Raw genomic sequence first — 22,075 nt, 5'->3', positions numbered from 1 at the left:
GACAACTTAGCTCACAATTTTGCTATTAGGAAAGATTAATTTCCACATCTTTTTCCCCAACTGAATTATTAATTTTTAATGATGTGATTATCATGTGAAAATTTAATAATGAAGTCTGTTAGAAATATGAAACACAAACAAATTCTCTTTCAGATCCTATGGAGAGGAAACCTCAATTTAGTTGCAACATGTCTGACATGCAGCCATGGATTTAATCATGTCCAAATGTATGAAATCTACAGCTCAGAAAGTAGTGTGCTGCACAATACATCTTAACTGTCCTTTATTTGCCTATGACATGCAGTTAGGTTTTACAGTTCAGGTATAATTGTTGCTGTGGCAATGAAACTCATCTGTGCATACTCAGACATGTGCCAATAAATTACTGTCCATGCTACTTTTAGTTTTGGAATATTACACGATGTAACATCACAATTCTCTCCAATTCAACATCTTCTTTAATTCTTTGTACTGCACAATACATTGATTGGCAGGAATCCTACAATCTTGCTTCATCATAGAGATCTGATTTAATGTAAATTTAAGGTAATGATATAACCTTAGTAAAATAAATTTGCTAATTTGTATGAAGTCATCTTCAGGACAAGAAAAGAACATCAAAATGTTTCAAAAGTCTTGTTGCAGGTTTACAAATGTGAGGAAATACTGTAGCCAATTGGTCAATAAAGTGTCGTCCAAACAAGGAGATGGTCATGGGCCAAATAAACTGTATAATCGGCGTTAGTTTAGGTATACATATTATCTGGGACATAAGGAGAACTTCCCTGTAGTTCATCGACTTTGCCCACAACTTCCACCCTGCCCTCAAATTCAATTGGTCCCTCTGACACCTCCCTCCCCTTTCTTGACCTCTCCATTTCGATCTTTGGCCATCGTCTCCAGACGGACATTTACTACAAATCCACAGACTCCCATAACTACCTGGACTACACCTCCTCCCAACCAGTATCCTTCAAGAACTCCACCCCATTCTCCCAATGCCTCTGCCTCATGTGCTCAGAGGAGGAGACATTCCACTCCCAAACATCCCAGATCTCCACTTATTTTGAACAACGTGCTTTCCTCCCTCTATCATCCAGACATCCCTCCACTGTACCACCTCTAAACCCTGTTCCATTGCTGTAAATGACCCTCTCTCCAAACGCAATAAAGACAGGGCCCCCCTTGTCCTCACCTACACCAGTCTCCACAGCTAATATATCATCCTTAAACACTTCAGCCATCTCCAATTAGACCCCACCCACCAAGAACATCATCTCCTCCTCACCCCTTTCCCCCTTCTGCAAGGACCATTCCCTTTGACAGTCTTTGGGTTTGCACCATCCTTCCCATCAACACCCCCAAACTTCCTGGTACCTTCCCCTACAAACAGAAAAGATGCAAACCTGCCAGCACACCACCTCCCTCACCTCCGTCCAGGGCCCCAATCTGTCCTTCCAGGTGAGACAGAGGTTCACCTGCCTCTCCTCCAACCCAGTTTACTGCATCCGGTACTCCTGATGTGGTCTTCCCTACATCCAGGAGATCAAACGTAAACTTAGGGGACATTTCGCCGAACATCTCAGCTGGGCCCACAGGGGCTGACCAGACCTCCCAGTCACCGCCCATTTCAATTCCCCCAACCACAAGACCATTCTTGAGCTCCTCTATTGCCATAACGAATCAAACCATAGACTGAAGGAATAACATATCTTCCACCTGGCAGCTTACAGCCTGGAGGACTCAACACGGAGTTCTCTAATTTCAAATAACCTTTTCTTTCCCCCAACTCCCTTCCCATTCCCTCCCCATCCCTTCCACCAACCCGGATTCATTCCTCCCCTTGACTAACCAGGTCGTACCCTCTACCTCACTTCACCTCTCCCCCACTTCATCACTCTGCCCACCACCCCATTTATCTGCAGCTCCCCTCATCCCATCCCCAGAAGGATTACACCCGAAACGTCGACTTCTCCACCTCCTGATGCTGACTGGCTTGCTGTGTTCTTCCAGCTTGTCTACCTTCTTCAAATAATGCCATGAATATATTTCATTTCCATCTAAGCAGTCTAGGCCCCAAGTTTAAGTTTCCCAAATTCAGCTTGAACTCCAAATACACTGAGCTACAGACAAGAGTGCTATTATTCTGTTAATGCAACTTAATTACACTACCCCACTGCCCAAGAGAATCCTATGCAAATTCGTGATAATACTGGCATTTATAAATAGCCAGTGACATTTGATAGGCTATAATGACTCAGTTAAGGTACCTACTTTCACCTACAGTATATCAAAATTATTTTTCATGCACTGATGGGCACAAATGTGGGTTTCCTCCCACAGTCCAAAGACGTGCGGGTCAGGTGAATTGACCATGCTAAATTGCCTGTGGTGTTAGGTAAGAGGTAAATGTAGGGGTATGGGTGGGTTGCGCTTCGGCGGGTCGGTGTGGACTTGTTGGGCCGAAGGGCCTGTTTCCACACTAAGTAATCTAATCTAATCAAATGCTCTCCCACAAGTTCCTATTAGTGTTTATTTTTCTTTTTGTTGGTGTTTTAATATTGTTTACATTTATTTTTTCAAAGCACAAGAACAGATTGCTGCAGAAGAGCAGAACTAGGGATATCTGCAAACACAGCTTCAAACATTAACAAGTTGTTGAATGGTCTGTGGAATGACGACAACTTGTTAATGACAAAGGCCTTCTTGCTGCTTTCTGGCCCACTGACAAGTCCATTCCTCTGTAGTAAAAAAGGTACTTAAAGCCAGTTTACTTTCCCTCACCAGTTGCCGCAAGCTGTAGTTTTAAAGCAGTAAGCCACAGCCTTCTAAATTTGTGAACTAGTCGTTCTGTGCCCTCTGCAAGGAGGCAGAAAACACCTGGAGAACAGAGATATTGACGAGTTGCAAAAAACTGACCAGCCTGTAGGCAGGGATCAGCAAACTCTTGCCAGTTTTTTTTCCCTTCCACCCCTAATACATATTGTGCTCGTCTGCGTCTGTGTGAAGGTGGAGTTTTATAAACTGTTTAAAGTTTTAACTCAGATTTATACACCAGTTTATAATTGCTCACCCATAGCTAGAAACTTTTATTTTCATTTGTAGTAAAAATATTAATCCTTGTAAAACCTGGCTGCATTGTTAACCTGGGTCTAAAAGACAAGCACATTTGCAGAATTGTTAAAAGCTTTTTAACTTTCATGATGACTCCAGGAATAGCAGGGCTGGATTCCAGTGCACTAGCCTGGGGAGGCATGACAAAGTTAAGTTAATCACTCATTATCTTTGCCGCATTCGACTAGCATCCTATTTCCCAGTACATCAGTTCAAGTCATCTTCCTTATTTTAAAAACATCCCTCTTCCACCACACCTGCAGCCTAGCTTCAAATTGTCTGAGGCAGTTCTTTCGGTATACTCAAGCAAACATCCTTCACTACTTGAACTTGGGATTATTGTTGCCTCCTCTCCATAAAACATTGGCTTTCCTGAAACTACTGAGCTGTGACTTTGAAAACTTGTTAAACATCCATTTGGTCAAGTGCGTAATCACTCTCCTTGCCCCTTTTGATTTCTTCACCTTGTACATCCTTCACTCACCTTTGGATCATTCAAATATTGCTTCACCTGAATGGTACATCATTAAAAAGTTAATATTCTTTTTATATTTGATATATAAATTCAACTGAAGTGAGTCAATGTGATCCAGAATCTAGACTGCATGTGTTTTTTGCTTGGCTGGGTTATGCCCGCTGCTAACTTCACTTTAATGATAACATCAATTTAAAAAGTGCAACAACCATGTCTACTAAACTAAAACATTGCAGAACAAATTATTGAATGAAGAAATAAATGAGTTAAAGACATCTTAAAATAATAGCATTTAAGAGCAGTGAAACTAACACTTCACTATAATTATAGCTTTAATACAGTAGTGACAAAATTAACTAAGTATTAAACTAATTTGATAATTAAGTGCTTTTAAAACGGTACACCTAACCCATGATAAAACTTCAAGCGTCATGCACAAAGGAACAGGAGTAGGACATTTAGTCCATTGAGTCAATTCCACATTCAAAATGAGATCATGGCTGATCCTTGACCTCACTCTAAATACATTATGTTGCCCTGTAACTGTTAATACTCTTGACTAGAAATAATATTTCAATATCAGTTTTAAAACTAAAAGGAGAATGTCAAACTTCAAACACTGAAAAAAAGAGGGTTTCTTAATATCACTCCTGAAAGATCAGGCTCTAAATTTTAGAAATTGTTCCCTTTTCTATTTGTTCCTCTTTATAACCTGGAAGCTTCCATCAATTCACTGGTAACCTTCTTAAATCACAGGGTATGTACAATCTCCCGTCATAATTTAACCCTTAGAGGGTGGACTTAGAGTCCACCCTCTCCAAGTTCAATATAGCCTTGTTATGATGTGGTGTTATACCTCTCACTGTACTCCAGAAGTTGTCTAATCTGCACTTTGTATAGTTGCAGCATGATTTCTACAGGTTTCTGTTACAATTCTGTAGACATAGCACTTCCAATTATTCCCTTTACCTCTTCAGGACATTTAATTGATGGGCTAGGACTTCTGATACTTCCAATTTTACTGTAACGATAGGATCAGATGCAATCACATCTAAGTGAAGGGGTTGAAAGATCCAGAGGTGTGTTGATGTGTGAGTTTTTGATAATACCTAGACATTTCACATTCATTAAACACTGTTCTGGTCTCTGAAAGCACATTCACTCAAGACGAAGTGCCCTCAAGCTATCTCTTCAGGGATACTGACTGTATCGAAAAATTATCCTGGCTCCCAGTTCGATTTCATCTTTCACTCCCTCCAGTGCTTTAACAAAAAAAAACTTTTCTTCCTTGCAAATATGAAGGATCACAAGCTCAACAATTCATCAGTAGCATCTTAAATCATCCTTTCCATCTCTTCCTTCTGATACCAACCCTTCATCCAAGCTCAATCTTTGCTGCATTTTCACAATTCTCTATTCATGGTCAGAAAAGGAAGTCAATCTGTGCTAAGAAGGATCTCAGTTTTATTTATTACACCACATCTCAAAAAAAAATTTGATTTTGGCATCACACTGACCTGTTCTTCCATCACATTCATCTCACTGCCCAATTATTTGGCTAGAAGTCCCTCCTCACCTCCCTACTTAGGGGACCCTTTTACACATCTCCAATGTTCTCCCTCCACCTGGGCACCTCCATCAGAACTTGTACCTTCCTTCAATCTTTTCATTGAGAACTGAAAATACTCCATACAGCAGCTCAACTTCTCCTCTTCCTTCATGTGCTATAAAGCATTCTTTTAAAATCTAACCCTAACACTGGAAAACATGCTGATAAGAGTCTGTTTTGTCTGGCACAGTGTTCTCTTCTTAGCAGAGGCCAACTCTCTCGTTGTAACAGAATAACAGCACCTCATCTTTCAACTGGGCCCTTCAGAACTTTCTGCACTCAACACTAAGTTCAACAATTTCAGATCGTAATCTTTGTTCCCAACCACCACCCGACATATTTTATTTATTTTGTTTCGTCAGTTTAGCTACTTAAGTCTTTATTTTCTCCACTTCCTTTTCCTCATTTCCTAAAGCTATGCAAGATTTTGTCATTCACAGTTCCCCAAGACACATCTTCGTTACTTTGGAATGCAGGGACATCAAGTAATCAGGAAAGCTAATAAAAAAGGTTGTGTTTTGCTGCAAGGGGAATTAATTCAAAAAGTAGGGAGGTTATGCTTCAGGGGACTGGTGAGATTGAATCCAGCATACCATGTTCAGTAACGGTCACCATACTTACAGCTAAATGTTAATAGGTTGGAAGAAGTTCACTAGACTAATATTTAGAATGAGCAGAATGCCTGAGGAAAGGTTGGGCTCGAATCTGCTAGAACCTAGAACAGCGAAAGGTGAAATACAGAATCATAAGCGACTTGGCCAGCTGCACGTCAAACAGATATTTCCTCTTATGGGAGAATCTAAATTTAGGGGCCATAGTTTAGAATTCCCTTCCATAAATAATGTATGGAGCAAAGACAGGTACGTGGAGTGTCACTGAATGTCACAAGAGGCTGGAGAGATTAAAATACTTCTCTTCTTAGGTTTCCAAATACAAATTCCTAAAAAACAAAGATTTGCACAAGAGTTATTTCAATAAATTGTGAACCGGTAATTTCATCCACACCTCTAAAGGGGAGCACTGAATAGAGGGGAGTTCTATCCTAAGCAGGGAAAATACACCTCACAGGAACAACCACTCTGAAGTATATTTAGTTTATAAGCCTCACTTTACCAGCAGCTAAGGAACAGTTTAAGCCAGTTTCAAAATCTCAACATCAGAGACAAAGTTCCCTAACAAAATACATCTATTGCTATTGTAAAGAATATACCTGAAACCAATGAGTTTATTCTCAAAAACAATTACCAGGATTGGCTTTCAGTAGCACTAAACAAAATATTCAAATTCCCCTGCCACCGCAGGAAGTGCAAAACCTGCACCCACACCTCGCCTCCGTCCAAGGACCCAAAGGAGCCTTCCACATTCAGAGTTTTACCAATACTTCCACACGTCATTTACTGTATATCTGTTGCTCCCGATGCGGTCTCCCTGATGCTAGGGAGACAGGACACCTACTCACAGAGCGCTTCAGAGAACATCACCAGGACACCCACACCAACCAACCCCACCACCCCTTCCACACACCGCCCCCACCCCAAGGACATGCAAGTCCTGAGCCTCCTCCATTGCCACCAGGTGGAAGAACCCCTCATCTTCCGCCTCGGGGCTCCCAACCCTAGGCATCAATGTAGATTTCACCAGTTTCCTCATTTCCCCTCCACCTTATCCCAGCTCCAACCTTCCAACTCGGCACCACCCTCATAACACGTCCATCTTTCTTCCCACCTATCCACTCCACCTTTTCACCATTATCCCACCTTCATCTACCATTGCACTCTCAGCTACCTCCCCCACCCCACCCAGCAGCCCCAAACACCTCCCATTTACCTCACCATCCTCTCAGCCTCATTACTAATGAAGGGCTTTTGCCCAAAACATTGACTCTCCTGCTCCTCGGATGCTGCCTGGCCAGCTGTGCTTTTCCAGCACCACACTCTCGACTCCAGCATCTGTGGTCCTCACTTTCGCCTAAACAAATTCAAATTGACTGGCAAAACCAGGCAGATTCACTGAACTTAAGGGCTGCGAACGTGAACAGTTTTAGTTGAATATCTTTTAAGTGACAAAACGTTACAAAAGAAATTTTCAACAGGTGTTCTTTTAAAGCTTTATTAAATAGAATATTTAACTCACTCAAATACCTTTTTCTTTGTTATAGTACAGAGGAACCTCGATTATTCAAACGTTGATTATCTGGACAAGATCGCAGGGTCCTGATGCTTGGCTAAACTGTGTTATCCACATTCGATTATCCAAACAAAACACTCCCCCGCCTGTGCCATTCAGACAATCGAGGTTCCTCTGTATTTACTTAACTAAATATCATTGTAATTATCAATGCTGCAGTAAGTCAGGCATTAAATATGTGAAATACTACAGTAGGTCTGTCTATAGCAAAAGTGGCATGCTTTCCTTATTCTAAAGGAGCACAACCACTCCAGCTCACTGAAATTCACTTCCCCACACACAAAAAGCAATTCTGAAGTTATTTTCCAAAGTGGTTCCGACAATTGTCAATAAAAACAGTTGTGCATTTACTAGTTATAACAATTACAAAGTGGCTATTAGTCACTTCTGAAATCACTAAATATGTCCAGTTTATGCATGGCATTTCACATTTCAAAACAGCTGTTCATTTTCAGAGCCCATCTGCCTCAGGCACATTTTTCTCCTTGCAAATACATTGAACTTGATTGCACCTTGACTGCCTGAGGCCCTATTTTCTGCAGATGCACATACAGTCATTTGCATTGCATTTTTGTGCTCGCCTTTATTTGCCTTCTGTTGTCGCTTGACTGTTTCATTCAGTTATTATTTGTACTTTGTTAACCTTTATGTTAAATTGGACCAAACACACCTAACTTTATTTTATATTAAAAGACAAGACTTCCTTGACTATTAGTAATATCACAGCTGATCTAGGTTTATTTGAAAGATTGAACTCTGAAGCCCGAATTGGTTTCTTGACCTCACCTGGTTCTAGCAAGTCCCACTTGAATGTTTAATTCTGACTAAATGACTAAGTTCCTCCATGTGTGAATTCTGGCCTCTAATACCAACAAACCTATTAAGCATTCAATCAACATTCCAATTATTGACTGATGAAGAGTCATCTATACTCAAAATATTAGCATTGCTCTTTCTCCATGAATGCAAGCTGACCGCTGTGATCTTCAGCATTTGTTGTTTTCAATACAGATTCCAGCATTTGCAGTAATTTGCTCCTTCCAATTACTTTTTTTAAAAAAAATACAAAATTGTAATAGAACATAAAAAGGATAATGATGTAATTCTTCATTTTGACCTTTTTAAATGCCTGAAACGGACTTCCACCCAACTACTAACAAGTATTTGTCTATTCATATCAGACATTTCACATACTATTTTTAAATGGAACCACATTAGCAACTTAACCAAATAAGTAGCACATTTTCTTCTTGATAATGGAACTTCACTTAAATCTAGACTCCACTAATATTGCAGACACTTTCCTCTCTCTTTCTTGCCCATTTCAGATTCTATGTGACAAAACTTTGGGCAATTCTAACCCAATTCACATCAAGAATAGCCCAAATTGGTAAAACGAAATTATTCAGACTTTATCATAAAGCTAATGGACTTGGTGTAAAGGTGAAGCTCTTTTATAACTGGGATTAAGACATATTACAGGCAAGTCGAGAAAGCATTACGTTGACTTTCTTCATGCAAAACCGATTTAGGAGGACTGGATGGATGTGCTACGTGCAGTACATTTTCTAAACTTCATAAACGAGCACAAAAATAAATATGATCCATGACCACTATTTTTTATAGATCCAAAATAAGGATGGTATCATTACTGTATACGAGAAAAGTCTGTTATATCAGATAAATAAAGTAACATCCAAAGATACCATATACTGTATTTGGATTTCCAAAAGGCTTTTGATAAGGTACTATATAATACATCCATGACTACAATCAGAACAAGTGATGTCAGAGGAAAAGTAGCAGAAAAGATAGCATGTTCTCAATCAAACAGAAAAACAGACTTAGGTTAAAAGCATTTACTCAGACTGCAAAAGACAAAGTAGTTTTCTTCAGGGAAGGTGCAGAGATGACTGTTGTTCACCATTTATATGGAAATCAGAAGTACAGTTCCAAAATTTACAGAGGACATCAAATGGAGGTGTATCGTTAATAAAGGAAGTCTGTGAAAAATAAGAGATACTAATATATTTGCAAAATGAGCATGAAAATGGAAAATAATCAAGTGTGTAAATGTATATTTTGCCAGAAAAAAAGTAAGTAAAACAGATGATATTCCATAGAAAGGTAATTGTCTGAATAGGGTCATGATCTGGAGATGCCGGTATTGGACTGGGGTGTACAAAGTTAAAAATCACAACACCAGGTTATAGTCCAACAGGTTTATTTGGAAGCACTAGCTTTTTAGATTAGAAATCAGTGTGACCATTGTGACACAGTCTCTCACAGGTCAGCTCACACCTTCAGTGTATTATCTGGGCCGACATGACACCAATTGTTCAAGTTTACTTGAGAATGTATCTTTAACTGTTCTGTGATTTATATATTAAAGAACTGAAACCAACATGTTCATTCTAAAAGGATGAGAGACTTAAAAAAATCCAATCCAGGTCTTTTTCAACATATAAATGCAGTTTCATCACAATATAAGCTTTTGCTATAAATTCTGTGTCCTACAATCTTATACTCCACAACCACCTGATGAAGGAGCAGCGCTGTGAAAGCTAGTGTTTCCAAATAAACCTGTTGGACCATAACCTGGTGTTATGTTATTTTAAACTCTGAATGGGGTGAATGAGTAGTAGTACCTTAGGATACAAATACACAAAGTAGCAACAGCAGATATCTATGGTCATTTTAAAAAGGCAAATGAAGCACTTAAGTGTCCCTTTCTATGGAGGGAGAACTGAAAGCAGAGCGATTATGTTTAAAATAACCTAGGTAGACGACCGTGCATTAATTTGAATAATTCTGTTTCCCATTCAATAAAGAATACATAGAGACACTGGGAGAAAGAGCAAAGATAATTTATGAGAACTGTATCAAAACAGAGTTCATACAGACTGGCTTATCCACTTCAGAAAATAGAAAATCATGCAATTATAATCATGCCTTTCATGACTCATGGATATTCCAAAACGCTTTACAATGATTTAAGTACTTTTGAAGTATAGACTCTGATAAGAACTGAGGGTTGAACTGATACAGGCCTTAGAGGTTTTGGAAGATTCAAAGATTAAGGTTGTGAAAGGTTTGGCTTGGCAGATTTGGAAACAATATATCCTTTTGCAATTGTGGGCACAAATCTAAGACAGTCATCAATAAATTAGGGGAGAATTCAGGATAAATCTCTTTCTCCAAACAGTGAACTCAATGTGTTCGAGAAAGAGTAGTTAAGGCAACTGGTATGAATGGATTTAGCAAATGCTTGAGAAACAGGAGGGAAAAAAGAAACAAAAAAAGAAGAATGGTGTAATAAAATTAAACAGGCTAGGAAGGGGCTCGTCAGTGCATAAATATCAGCATGGACTAGTTAAAGCAAATGGTCAGGTTGCATGCTGCGAATACGGTGTATCCTCAGAAAATATTCCAACGTTGATGAAATACATTAACTTTTTAATGACTCAAAGCTTAAAATGGTAAATGTTACAATATAGTTTGAAAAAAATTCAAGTGTTAATTTTACATTTTTTTAAAACTTAAAACAAAAAACTACACTGAAATAATTATAGAAATGCCTGTCAGCTACTATTTATTTCGGCCTCAAACTTGGTGAAAATATTGCCTTAACCCATCTAGTCCACACTAAAAATACTTGAAAAAAAACATTAGAAGTGAGAATTTTTAAAATTATGAGAAGTGATCATTTCAGCTGTACAACTTCCATGGCTCTAAAAACATTGTTCCAAGTCTCCAGTCTTATTTCTTCAAAAGAAAATTAGTTTTGATTTTCTTAAACAAAAGACCAGATTTTTTTTAAAAATGTTGTTATCTCCCTTAATTCTATTTGCAATCATTAATTCATATTCTGTACATCATTTAAATCTTGCTTTTGTACCACCTGGTTCAACTTCAATTGTTTGAAGAATCACTTTTTTGTCCTTTTCCACATGCCACAGATTCCCTCTAGATGGTATCATGCTGAATAACACAATGAGTAGAAGAAATTGCCACTGTTCAGCAAACAAAAAGTCTGTGGGTGTTAGAGGTGAATGGAAAGTTCTGTTCTTTCGCTGCAAAGAACAAAATCCAGACCATCAAATAAGCAATGATGAAAGAACAGTTCTGAATATCCAAATGATGTTGTTCAAATTGCATTCAAAGGTTTTTTTCACAACATTGTGCCTCTTGCCTGTTTTGGTGGTAAAGAATTCTAGGGGCTGATACCATTAAAGTTACCTCAGTGACTTTTGGCAGCATGTCCTCTTGATCTTGCTTGTTGCTAGCACAGTGCATCAATGGTTGCAGCAGGTGATTAGAGACCAGTGCTGGAACACTGATTGAAAAAAGTGTTCTCAGACAGTTTTGAACATCTTACTTGTGAAGTTAACTTGTCCAAGCCACTAGTCAGTATTCTATTATATGCCCGAGTTCAGACCTATGAAATTTTGGAGACATCTCATGAGTGGTCAACACGTTATTCACTCAATAAGGTATGTTTCCACTCACATTGCTGAGTCGTTGATAAAGATGGTCAAGTTCTGGTTAATGGTGACCCCAATCCTCTCATGCAAGATTGGAGGTATAGTGGGCAGCGAAAAAAGGTTACCTCAGAATACAACAGGACCTTGATCAGATGGACCAATGGGCTGAGGAGTGGCAGATGGGTTTAAAATTAGATAAGTGGGAGGTGCTGCATTTTGGGAAAGCAAACCAGAGCTGGACACATACAGCTAATGATAAGGTCCTGAATATGACGACCTAGGAGTGCAGGCAGATAGGATAGTAAAGAAGTCATTTGGTATGCTTTCCTTTATTGTTTAGATTAGAGTGGTGTTGGAAAAGCACAGCAGGTCAGGCAGCATCTGAAGCAGGAAAATCAATATTTTGGACAAAAGCCCTTCATCAGGACTGAAGGAAGAGAGCCTCCAGGGTGGAGAGATAAATGGGAGTGGGGGTGGGGAGAAGGTAGCAAAGTGTACAATGGGTGGATGGGGGTGGGGATGAAGGTGATAGATCAGAGAGGAGGGTGGAGCGGATAGGTGGGAAGGAAGACTGGCAAGTAGGACAGCTCATGAGGATGGTGCTGAGCTGGAAGGTTGGAACTAGGGTAAGGTGGGGGAAGGGGAAAATGAGGAAATTCGTGAAGTCCACATGGATGCCCTGGGGATGAAGTGTTCCAAGGCGGAAGATGAGGCGTTCTTCCTCCAGGCGTCAAGTGGTGAGGGAGTGACGGTGGAAGAGGCCCAGGGCCTGCATGTCCTTGGCAGAGTGGGAGGGGGAGTTGAAATGTTGGGCCATGGAGTAGTGGGGTTGATTGGTGCAGGTGTCCCAGAGATGTTCCCTAAAGCGCTCTGGAGAAGGCATCCAGTCTCCCCAATGTAGAGGAGGCCGCATCAGGAGCAACGGACACAATAAATGACGTTGATGGATGTGCAGGTGAAACTTTGATGGATGTGGAAGGTTCCATTGGGGCCTTGGATGGAGGTGAGGGGAAGGGCGGGGTGGAGTATGGGCGTAGGTTTTCCGATTCCGGCAGTCAGCACATTGAGTATGAGGAGTTGGAAGGTCATGTTGCAGCTGTACAGGACATTGGGTTAGGCCATTCTGGTCTCTTTTCCTATTGGAAAGATGTTGTGAAACTTGGAAGGGTTCAAAAAAGATTTACAAGAATATTGCCAGGGTTGGGGGATTTGAGCTATAGGAAGAGGCTGAATAGGCTGGGGCTATTTTCCCTGGAGCATCGGAGGCTGAGGGGTGACCTTATAGGAGGTTTATGAGGGACATGGATAGAGTAAATAAACAAGGGTTTTTCCCCTGGAGTGGGGGAGTCCAGAGCTAGAGAACATAGGATTCAGGTGAAAGGGGAAAAGATATAAAAGGGAACTAAAGGGGCAATATTTTTATGCACAGGGTAGTGCGTGTATGGAATGAGCTGCCATAGGAAGTGGTAGAGGTTGACACAATTGCAGCATTTAAAAGGCATCTGGATGGGTATATGAATAGGAAGGGTTTGGAGGGATATGGGCCAAGTGCTAGCAAATGGGACTAGATTAGGTTAGTATATCGGGTTGGCATGGACAAATTGGACCAAAAAGAGTCTGTTTCCTTGCTGTATATCTCTATGACTCTATGTTGTTGGTGAGGTACTCAATATTGCTGATGCCTTTGAAAGTTAAAGAGAAATGGATAATCTTTTGCTTTGTTAATACTGACCAGTTTACATTTGTCAGCACAAGCCTGGATGTTTTCCAGATACTGCTGCATCTGTAGTCTAGCATGAGCTGCTTCACTATAGAGGTTTTAAAAGCAGGGTTGTGCACTCAAGAATCATAGCAATCAGTCCCATGTGCAATCATATGCAAAATGAAAAAACATCAACAAAGCAGATGAAGATACAAAAAACAAAAAATATAGAAATTGCTGGGAAAACTCAGCATTCATCTGTGGAGAGAAAAAACAGAATTCAGAATGGACACCAAATGGTTATTGGTCTGGAAATGCTAACTCAGCTTTCTCTCCACAGATGTTGGCAGATCTGCTGATTTTTCCAGCAATTTCTGTTTTTCTTTCCAATTTCCAGCATTTGCAGTTCTTTGGGTTTTTTTTAAAGCAGCTGAAGATATCTGAACCAAGGAGAATTCTCTGAAGAACTTCTGCAGTTTATTTTCCTAACACAATGCCAAAGGACCGCAAACAACCAAAATCATAATTCCATGACATCAAGTACAACTCCAGTAACTGAAAGAATTTCCAACTAACAGCTTTGCTGAGGTTCTTGGTGTCATATTTTATTTAATGATTTGATGCGGACAGAGGCTATTGAAGGAGTGGCACTCCAAAAGCTAATACTTCCACATATACTTGTTGGACTATAAAGGTGGTGTTGTGTGATTTTTCACTTTGTCCACCCCAGTCCAACGCCAGGACCTCCAAGTCATGGTTCCCTTTATTGCCATGTCAACATCAAAACTGTGCTGCTATGTAAAGTTGCATGGGTCTGACAGAATCCAAACTGAGCAATAAAGAGGCTAATTATTAGTACACGTTTCAGCATGGACTCCTTCCATCGCTTTGCAGTAAACTGACAGGATAAATCTAATCTAGTCAATTTCTGCATGCAATTTTTGTGTGGTGCATACTGGGATACATTGTTCCACAATACTAGGGTAATATCTATTTGGAAAGCAACTCGTTCGGGCAACAGGCCTTTATCACTACAGTCACGTCACTTTGCAATCAGGAAAGGTAGTTAAGAGGACTTTGCAAAGAATTTGTCACATTTATCTTTCAAACTGTTTCGTAAAGATACCATGCTTACAAAGGGGAAAGTGAAAAGCTATGAAGCAGCAAAGACTAAAATATTGAGGTAGGACACACTGCTTTTAAACAATAGCACTGAAGGCATTATTTGTGATTGATTGAGTGATGCAGTAGCTTACTATGAGGATGTAATTTACAACTAAGTGATCGGTTTGTTCTTGTCAGCATTCCCATGCAATAAGTTTCTGATCTCAGCTAAGTTCTCTCATGGAAGAGCAGAGAAGAAAAAAGGAAACACTCAATTGATGCAACCATGAACAAAACCAAGATACTTCTACTTGATAGTCCCAATAAGAGAAAGTTAGGTCCAGCTCAAACTTTGCTATCCCATCAAACAGCACGTAGGATTCTCAAATCTATCATGACATCACAAGACCCACAAATAAAACGTCCTTACACCTGGCAAAATTAAGTCGGAGATTTTATATATCTTCCTAGCCCAGGTAGGAAGAATGGTTAAATGGTGTTGGTTCTATGGGCTGTACTTCTATAACTAACTGTTTCCATTGGACTGAAACAGAAGATGCTGGAAATATTCAGGAAGGCTGGCAGCAGTTGGAGTAGAGACAGAAACTGGTTTAACATTTCAAGTTGATAACCTTTTCCAGCTCTGAGACGCAGGTCAAGAGACGAACCTGGTTCTTAGCAAGTACACGAACAGGAAAAGGGTGGAGCAGGTAAAAGAGCAAAACAAAAAGAGAAGACCTGAGATAATGTGGAACCAAAAGTGATCAAATGATGGGAATTGACATTAATAATTTTTTTAAATGAATCTAAAGAGGGGTCTAGAGTAACAGGTCATTGGAAATTATTATTTACAACTGCTGACCAAAAACACCATAAAATGAGAGCCTAAGTTATGAGTACAACTATTTTGAATCAACTTTAAGTTTGGAAAATTGTCAATGCCAAATCAAATAACGTAAATGCTGCTCTAGGAGTGAGTGTGTGTTGAGCTTCAGTGGAGGGGAAAGGCAACGGTCATAAAAGGAAGAGGAGTGAAAGATTAAAATCACAAGCAACTAGAAGCTTAAGGTCACATGGAAAAAACAGAAAAGTTCTGGAGAGCAGTCATACAATCTATGTGATCTTCCAAATGCAGACAAGACATCATTGTTGGCAAATAATAGACTGTACTAAATTGAAATACAAAAACATTGTAGTTACCATAAGGATTGCTTGATATGGTGGACACTGGGAAGGGAGAGGGTAAAAAGTCAAGGGGTGCCCTTGTGTTTGCTGTGATAGGGATGTGGTGTTGGAGGTGATCAAAAGCAGTGGACTGGGGAATGCCAGCGAGAACAGTTCCTTCAGAATGCAGATAGCTAAGGGAAAGGAAGCATGCTTGTTAGTGGCATCTTACTCAAAATGACAGAAATGGAGGAGGCTGATCTATTGAATGTGAAGATTGGTGGCTCGAAAATGAGGATAAGGAGAAGATTATCTTGTTTCTGGGTGGGAGGGCAAGGGTGAGAGCAGACTTTCAGGAAATAGTACACACAGTTTAAAAAAAAATATCACAACACCAGGTTATAGTCCAACAGGTTTAATTGGAAGCACACTAGCTTTCAGAGCGACGGTCCTTCATCAGGTGATTGTGGAGGGCTTGATCGTAACACAGAATTTATCGAGCCCTCCACAATCACCTGAAGGAGCGTCACTCCGAAAGCTAGGTTTAAACCTGTTGGACTATAATCTGGTGTTGTGTGATTTTTAACTGTACACCCCAGTCCAACACTGGCACCTCCAAATCAGGAAATAGTACAGCCTTCTGGGTTCAACAATTGCAGATCATAATGTTTACCAAAAGTAAACACCCATCATTCTTTCTCTGTATTTCTTTAAAAATCAGTTATTATATTTTCCAACTCAGATGAAGCTTAACCACCTTAAACTTTGGTTCCGTTTGCCTTTCCACAGATTTTGACTGACCTGTTAAATGCATTTAACATTTTATCTTTATTTTAGATTTCAACATTGCCGTATTTTGCTTTTGTTTTTATTAGGTAGTTCATGATAAGTACTGGCAGAGACCTGGGCTCCTTGTTCACAAAATCATTCCAGATATGGAAAAGAAATTGTGTTTGTATTGATTATCATGAACACAGTCAATACTAAAATAAAAGACTTGAATGTCTCTTTTCCACTTTGATATTGTATAGAAGAAGACACTGCAACAAAAATAGTATCAATCTACTATAATATTACAATTTACAGATCATAGCTAAATATTTATCGCAAATGAAAATAATGATACTCAGAACATTGAGTCACTTGGCGTAGATAAATTTGACCACTGTATATTATGCCACATATGTAAAAATTTACCTTGAAGACGAGTGAGACAGAGAGCAAGAGTGAGCGACAGAGAGAGAGAGTGAGCGACAGAGAGAGAGAGCGCGTGAGCACGTGAGAAAGCAAAAAGAGAAAAAAAGACTATTTCCATGAGAGAGACGTGCGCGAGTGAGACAGCACCACAGACAATGAGAGAATTTCTTTTTGAAGGAGACATTGCTATTACAATAAAAGTGATGCAATGATTTTAAACCATCATGTATAATTCCGATACACCATGTGAACAGTGCACTCACAAGAACACATTTGAATCCACAATTCTGGGCCTTTGCCTTGTGAATTCCGTATACCATGTAGTTTATTGCCTCTGTACCATGGATGACTTGGATTGATTATAACCCACCACTTGGCAAAATTGTGTACGTGCTGTCTGAATTGGGGTTTTCCACCAAAAAGGTGTAGATGGATAGTCAACTGTCATTACAGCATCTTTCCTACAGTCACTTCTGGGGAAATTGTATTCAACGACCACTACCTGTGCAGAATTTTATTTCTTAAAATGCATTTTACCAAAGCAGTGCTGCACTGTTAGCAAAAGCATTATTAAAACAAAACTACATATTCCACATTCAACTTTTTTTGGATAGATATAAATACGAGAGAAACTATTATTTCTCACAGTGTGCCAAAATATACTCCCAACTGACTCATTGGAGTGTCAGACTCCAAAGTAAAGTTGTGCAATCTGTTCAGTTATTCACATTCAAAGATAAAATTTGGAGCAATCAGAATTTCCTTTGACAAGAAAGCTTGGTGGCAATAAAGCAGTCATGTCTTGCTTAGAGAAATAACAGTATACTTGCATTTTCTATAAGAAAGAAAACTGCACTGCAGGTTCAGTTCAGTTTTCAGTATAAATATCCAGTGACCCCCAGCTAGAGTGAAGATGTTTTAAGGAATACGTGAACATATACAAAGTATTTAGGTCAACATAAATGCAACTTCATGCAGTTCTTTATTATATTTTTAGAATAAATCCCAAACATAGGGTCGTACCAGTGGCACAAACTTAATACATCAAGTTGCCAATCCATGCTTTTCTCATGGCAAGGTGCCAAGCTCTTACTCACTTCCTAGAAGTAATAAAGTAAGCAAGCTTCAGAAATACTTAATACTTCAGAGTGACAGAGTCCACAATTTCACAAAATTACCTCATGATAAATGCATTAACTAATGCACCAATGTTTTTTGAGATTTGCAAAATTAAGTGGAGACATTTTCTCTTTTCAAGAGAATTGAAGTATTTTATACAGCTGGTCAATCTTAGGCTACAGGTTTTACTCAGTTTATTAATAAAAATAGGGCTACATGAGAATATAAGTAAGAAATATTAGTCATATTCATGCTATTAGATTTGTTTTTATACTTTTTTTTAGAAAGCAATTCAACCTTTATATTTAGATATACCAGACATTAATTCTGCACGATACTACTAAAATTGATTTTAAATAACCAAGAACCATGTTGCAGTTTTAAATTAAAACAGAAATCTCTAAATTAGAGCACTTTATCTATTAATCATCATTATTTTCATATGTATCAAGTAAGCAGCAAGATGATGGAGATTAAGGTGGTAACTTCAACCATCTTAAATAAAATTAGCTTCTCTACTCATTATTTCAAATCTTCTTGCACAGTTTAAAAACTCATTGTGCATAATATCAATGATAGCAAAAAAAACTTCATGATTTACTGTGGCTATAATATTTTCTGACTTTAACAACTTGCCATCTACTAGGAAATTTCCAAAATTTCAATTTTTTGATGTGAATTTGAGACCAAGCACCTTAAGAATTCTCAGTATTCATCACCTTAGCAAGAATTTCAATCTTAATCAGAAGTTAGGTATTTACCCACGTCTACATGTCATTTCAAGAACAGTGCACTGATAAAATAAGATTTAAATATCACTGTATCACTCAATTAGCAACAACATCATGGGTTCTCAAAACAAATTATTTCAAACAACTTTTTTTATGTTAGAGTTGCATTGTAATTATATTAGAACATGTGCGTTAAAAGATCTCATGTTTAATGTTATTACAGTAGCAATAAGCTTTAAATTAGTATGTAATACAAGTCAGGTTACTCGATTGATAGTCACCTATGATTACTGCTTGACAGAGATTTAATGGAGAATTGCAGTTATGTACACCCGACTAGAACCACTTTAGTGCCACTAAAGTGTGTGCGATACATAAAAAAAGCTATGGCTATAACTGTTGCTGAGACAAGTCATGCTTTATGGAGCGGAGAGGGTGGGTCATGTAGCAAGTTATCAGTGACTTTTAACATAAACGATCAAAACAAAGTATAACTAGGCCAAAAAGCTGATATTACTAAAACAGTGATCTCAATGTTTTTTTAAAAAAGAAAAAAGGAAAACTAAAAAAAAAACACGGTAACATTCCAGGCAATAACATGTTACCATGGATTAGATCTTCAAACAAAAATGTCAGACATGCTCAGCAAGCATCACTAACAACGCGCTTTAAAGCATTCAATTTGCATGTCATCTACTTGACATCGTCTTAACCTGTCATTTTGCCTTCTCCTTCCTTACCTGACGAAACCGATGAGCCAGATAAACTCGAGTTACTTGATGCCATCTTCGATGAGTGTGTGTGTATGTTTTTTTTAAAAAAATTTAATAAGAATTTAATGCTGACAGGTCGACAGTCTTCTACATGGTGTGGCGGTATCACCCATTTCAAACCACTTCCTGAACTGTCAAATTCGAAGTGTGTTGCCTGAACGCGTATTTTTTTTCTTCTTCTTCTTCAAACTCCCCCTCTTGGGGCAGACCTTCTGTGCGAGTCGTGGACAGACACTGCGATACAACGTCTCCAGCAGAGACAGGGGAGGTTGCGATACAACGTTTCCAACTCGATGATCGGTGTAGCAAAGTAGGGAGCGCTGTAATCACTGTGACAGAGCTGCTTGCCTATTTAACTGCTGATTTAAAAACTGTGGCAGGGCGGCTCATATCCAACACAAGCAGTGAGAGCCACTTGGCAAAAAAAAAGAATACCCCAGGACATGGAAAAACAACGCGCACACCAAATGAACCACAAACACTGCAGTCACAAAGACTCTTACAAATACCAGGAAGGTCTTTTTGAAATGCGCACGTTGCGACCCATCGCCAACGCCATTTCCAACAGTTTCACAGCACCGTGACCACACGTTACCATGTGCAAAACCCAAAGCAGAGGAACATTGTCGCCAGCCCGACCGGAGGCTGCAAACAGTGGAGTCTGCTGGACAGTCTGCCCGCTCGCAGCGCCTTCTGGGACTTGTAGTCCCCCCCTTTCCAGGCAGCTCCATGGCGCGTGAAGGAGCGAGGGCACTGACGGACTACAACTTCCGTCATACTCCGCCATCGCAACTCAGCTTCTGCAGCAGCTCGGAGCTGATTGGAGCTGTTTTCTTTCCTAGAGTTTATTTGTTGTGCGTGCAATAAATCCCTGCAAAGTACTTTATCAAATGCCACACACTTTTCTCCGATGCTTTGCTCGTGCGCTTCAGCCAAATGTTTGGAATAACTTCTTAAAAGTCTTGTTCAATTAATAGTAATAAATTGAATCCATCTCCGCTTCTGGGAAGGGATATGGAGTGTCCCTCACATATGGTATTTAAGGCAAAAATGGCAAGAAAATTCTAACATCATCTTTTAAAATGTTCAAACCGAACAAATTCAACACGCAGAATCTCTGCTTAGTCAGTGCAGTCTGCCTACGATTTTAAGCCCAGTGAAATTAAGCAAAATTTGACAACAAAAGATCACGCACACAATTCCTAAAGTTTTAACAAAGTGCAGGTTGAGGTATAAGATTCCTAAGTCTGCTACAGAATGTTAACTTAGTTTCAAACTTTCATTGCCAGACAGATCTTGTTTTATGGCTTCCACTCCTTGAAAAATAGTGACAATAGCTGGTGACTGAAAACCAGCACAATCTTGAACTTTGGTTTGAACTCATTCTTGATGGACAGCAATTATTAAAAGCTATTCCTGAGAGTGCTGGGCAACAACTCTGACCATCAAGCTCATAAATGAATTACATTGCTCTAACCAAAGAAGGGATTGCATTTATGTCAACAAATGTAAGTGGTAGATCTTTTTTACAATCTAAAAGTGGACACTGCGGACTGAATATATAAACACTTGTTCATGCCTTTGAGGACCTGCAATGCCAAGCCTAATGGTTTCCTCATGTAAGCGTGATTGAAAAATAGGGGAGCTTCTTACATGACAGCCGCCTTGATGTTTTAGATACTCAAGTCCAGCAAAATGCTTTTCACAATCAATAGATCTACTCCATTATGCTTTTCACAAATAATGAATAATTTCTTGGTGTTATCTGAATGACCAGAATGGATGGGTTGGCCAACAGTGTACCATTCCTATTAGTTCAACAATCTCAAAGGACCAAATACCTACTCCTCCTCCTCACTTCTATGAAACTAAGATGTTTATTTTTTACTAAATTCACCATCCTGAGAAAGAAATGCAAACACAAATAGCAAACCAGATGATGGGAAGGTTGGTGCTGCTTCTGCAAAGCAACAGGTTAAAGTTACTCAGAGACACGAAAGAGAGAATCACAAATCCTGCAAAAACCAACCTGATAGATCACTTTTCCTGATCATACCTCCAATGAACTACTGCTTGGTAGGAAAACAAACAGAATGGTCTCATTTGGAGATAACGACCCTATCTTAACATTTGCTCCTAAGACTTCCAGGCCAGCTATGAGCATTTTTTTGTTAGGGAACAGGCATTGCTACAGAGTTATCACACAAACTTTGCATGTTTTCTTTGAACTGTTATATTCTCAAATGAATTCACTAAGAAATTTTCCCATTCATTTTAATTTCTCTATCGTCCTATCTCATTCTCCTCCTCTAATACACTCCTTAAACCTATCTCTTTGGCCAACTCTTTTGGTAACTTTCCCTCTCTCTTTACATGGTTCAGAGTCAAATATTGTTTAATAATGCTTCTGGAAAGC

At 39.2% G+C, this 22,075-nt stretch overlaps 1 protein-coding gene across 1 annotated transcript in view; it reads right to left on the bottom strand.

The window, feature by feature from the left end:
- chn2 (chimerin 2) overlaps positions 1–20,319 on the bottom strand; it is a 351,738-nt gene extending 331,419 nt beyond the window's left edge. Inside the window, exon 1 of the mRNA XM_060824624.1 lies at positions 19,627–20,319. Within this exon, the coding sequence (XP_060680607.1) occupies positions 19,627–19,672 (46 nt within the window). The 5' untranslated portion in view covers positions 19,673–20,319. The remainder of the gene's footprint in view (positions 1–19,626) is intronic.
- Between the last annotated feature and the right edge of the window lie 1,756 nt (positions 20,320–22,075).

This window comes from Hemiscyllium ocellatum, chromosome 5 (assembly GCF_020745735.1).
Source record: "Hemiscyllium ocellatum isolate sHemOce1 chromosome 5, sHemOce1.pat.X.cur, whole genome shotgun sequence".
Classification (NCBI taxonomy): Eukaryota; Metazoa; Chordata; class Chondrichthyes; order Orectolobiformes; family Hemiscylliidae; genus Hemiscyllium; species Hemiscyllium ocellatum.
This window is presented reverse-complemented; position numbering and strand designations above follow the sequence as displayed.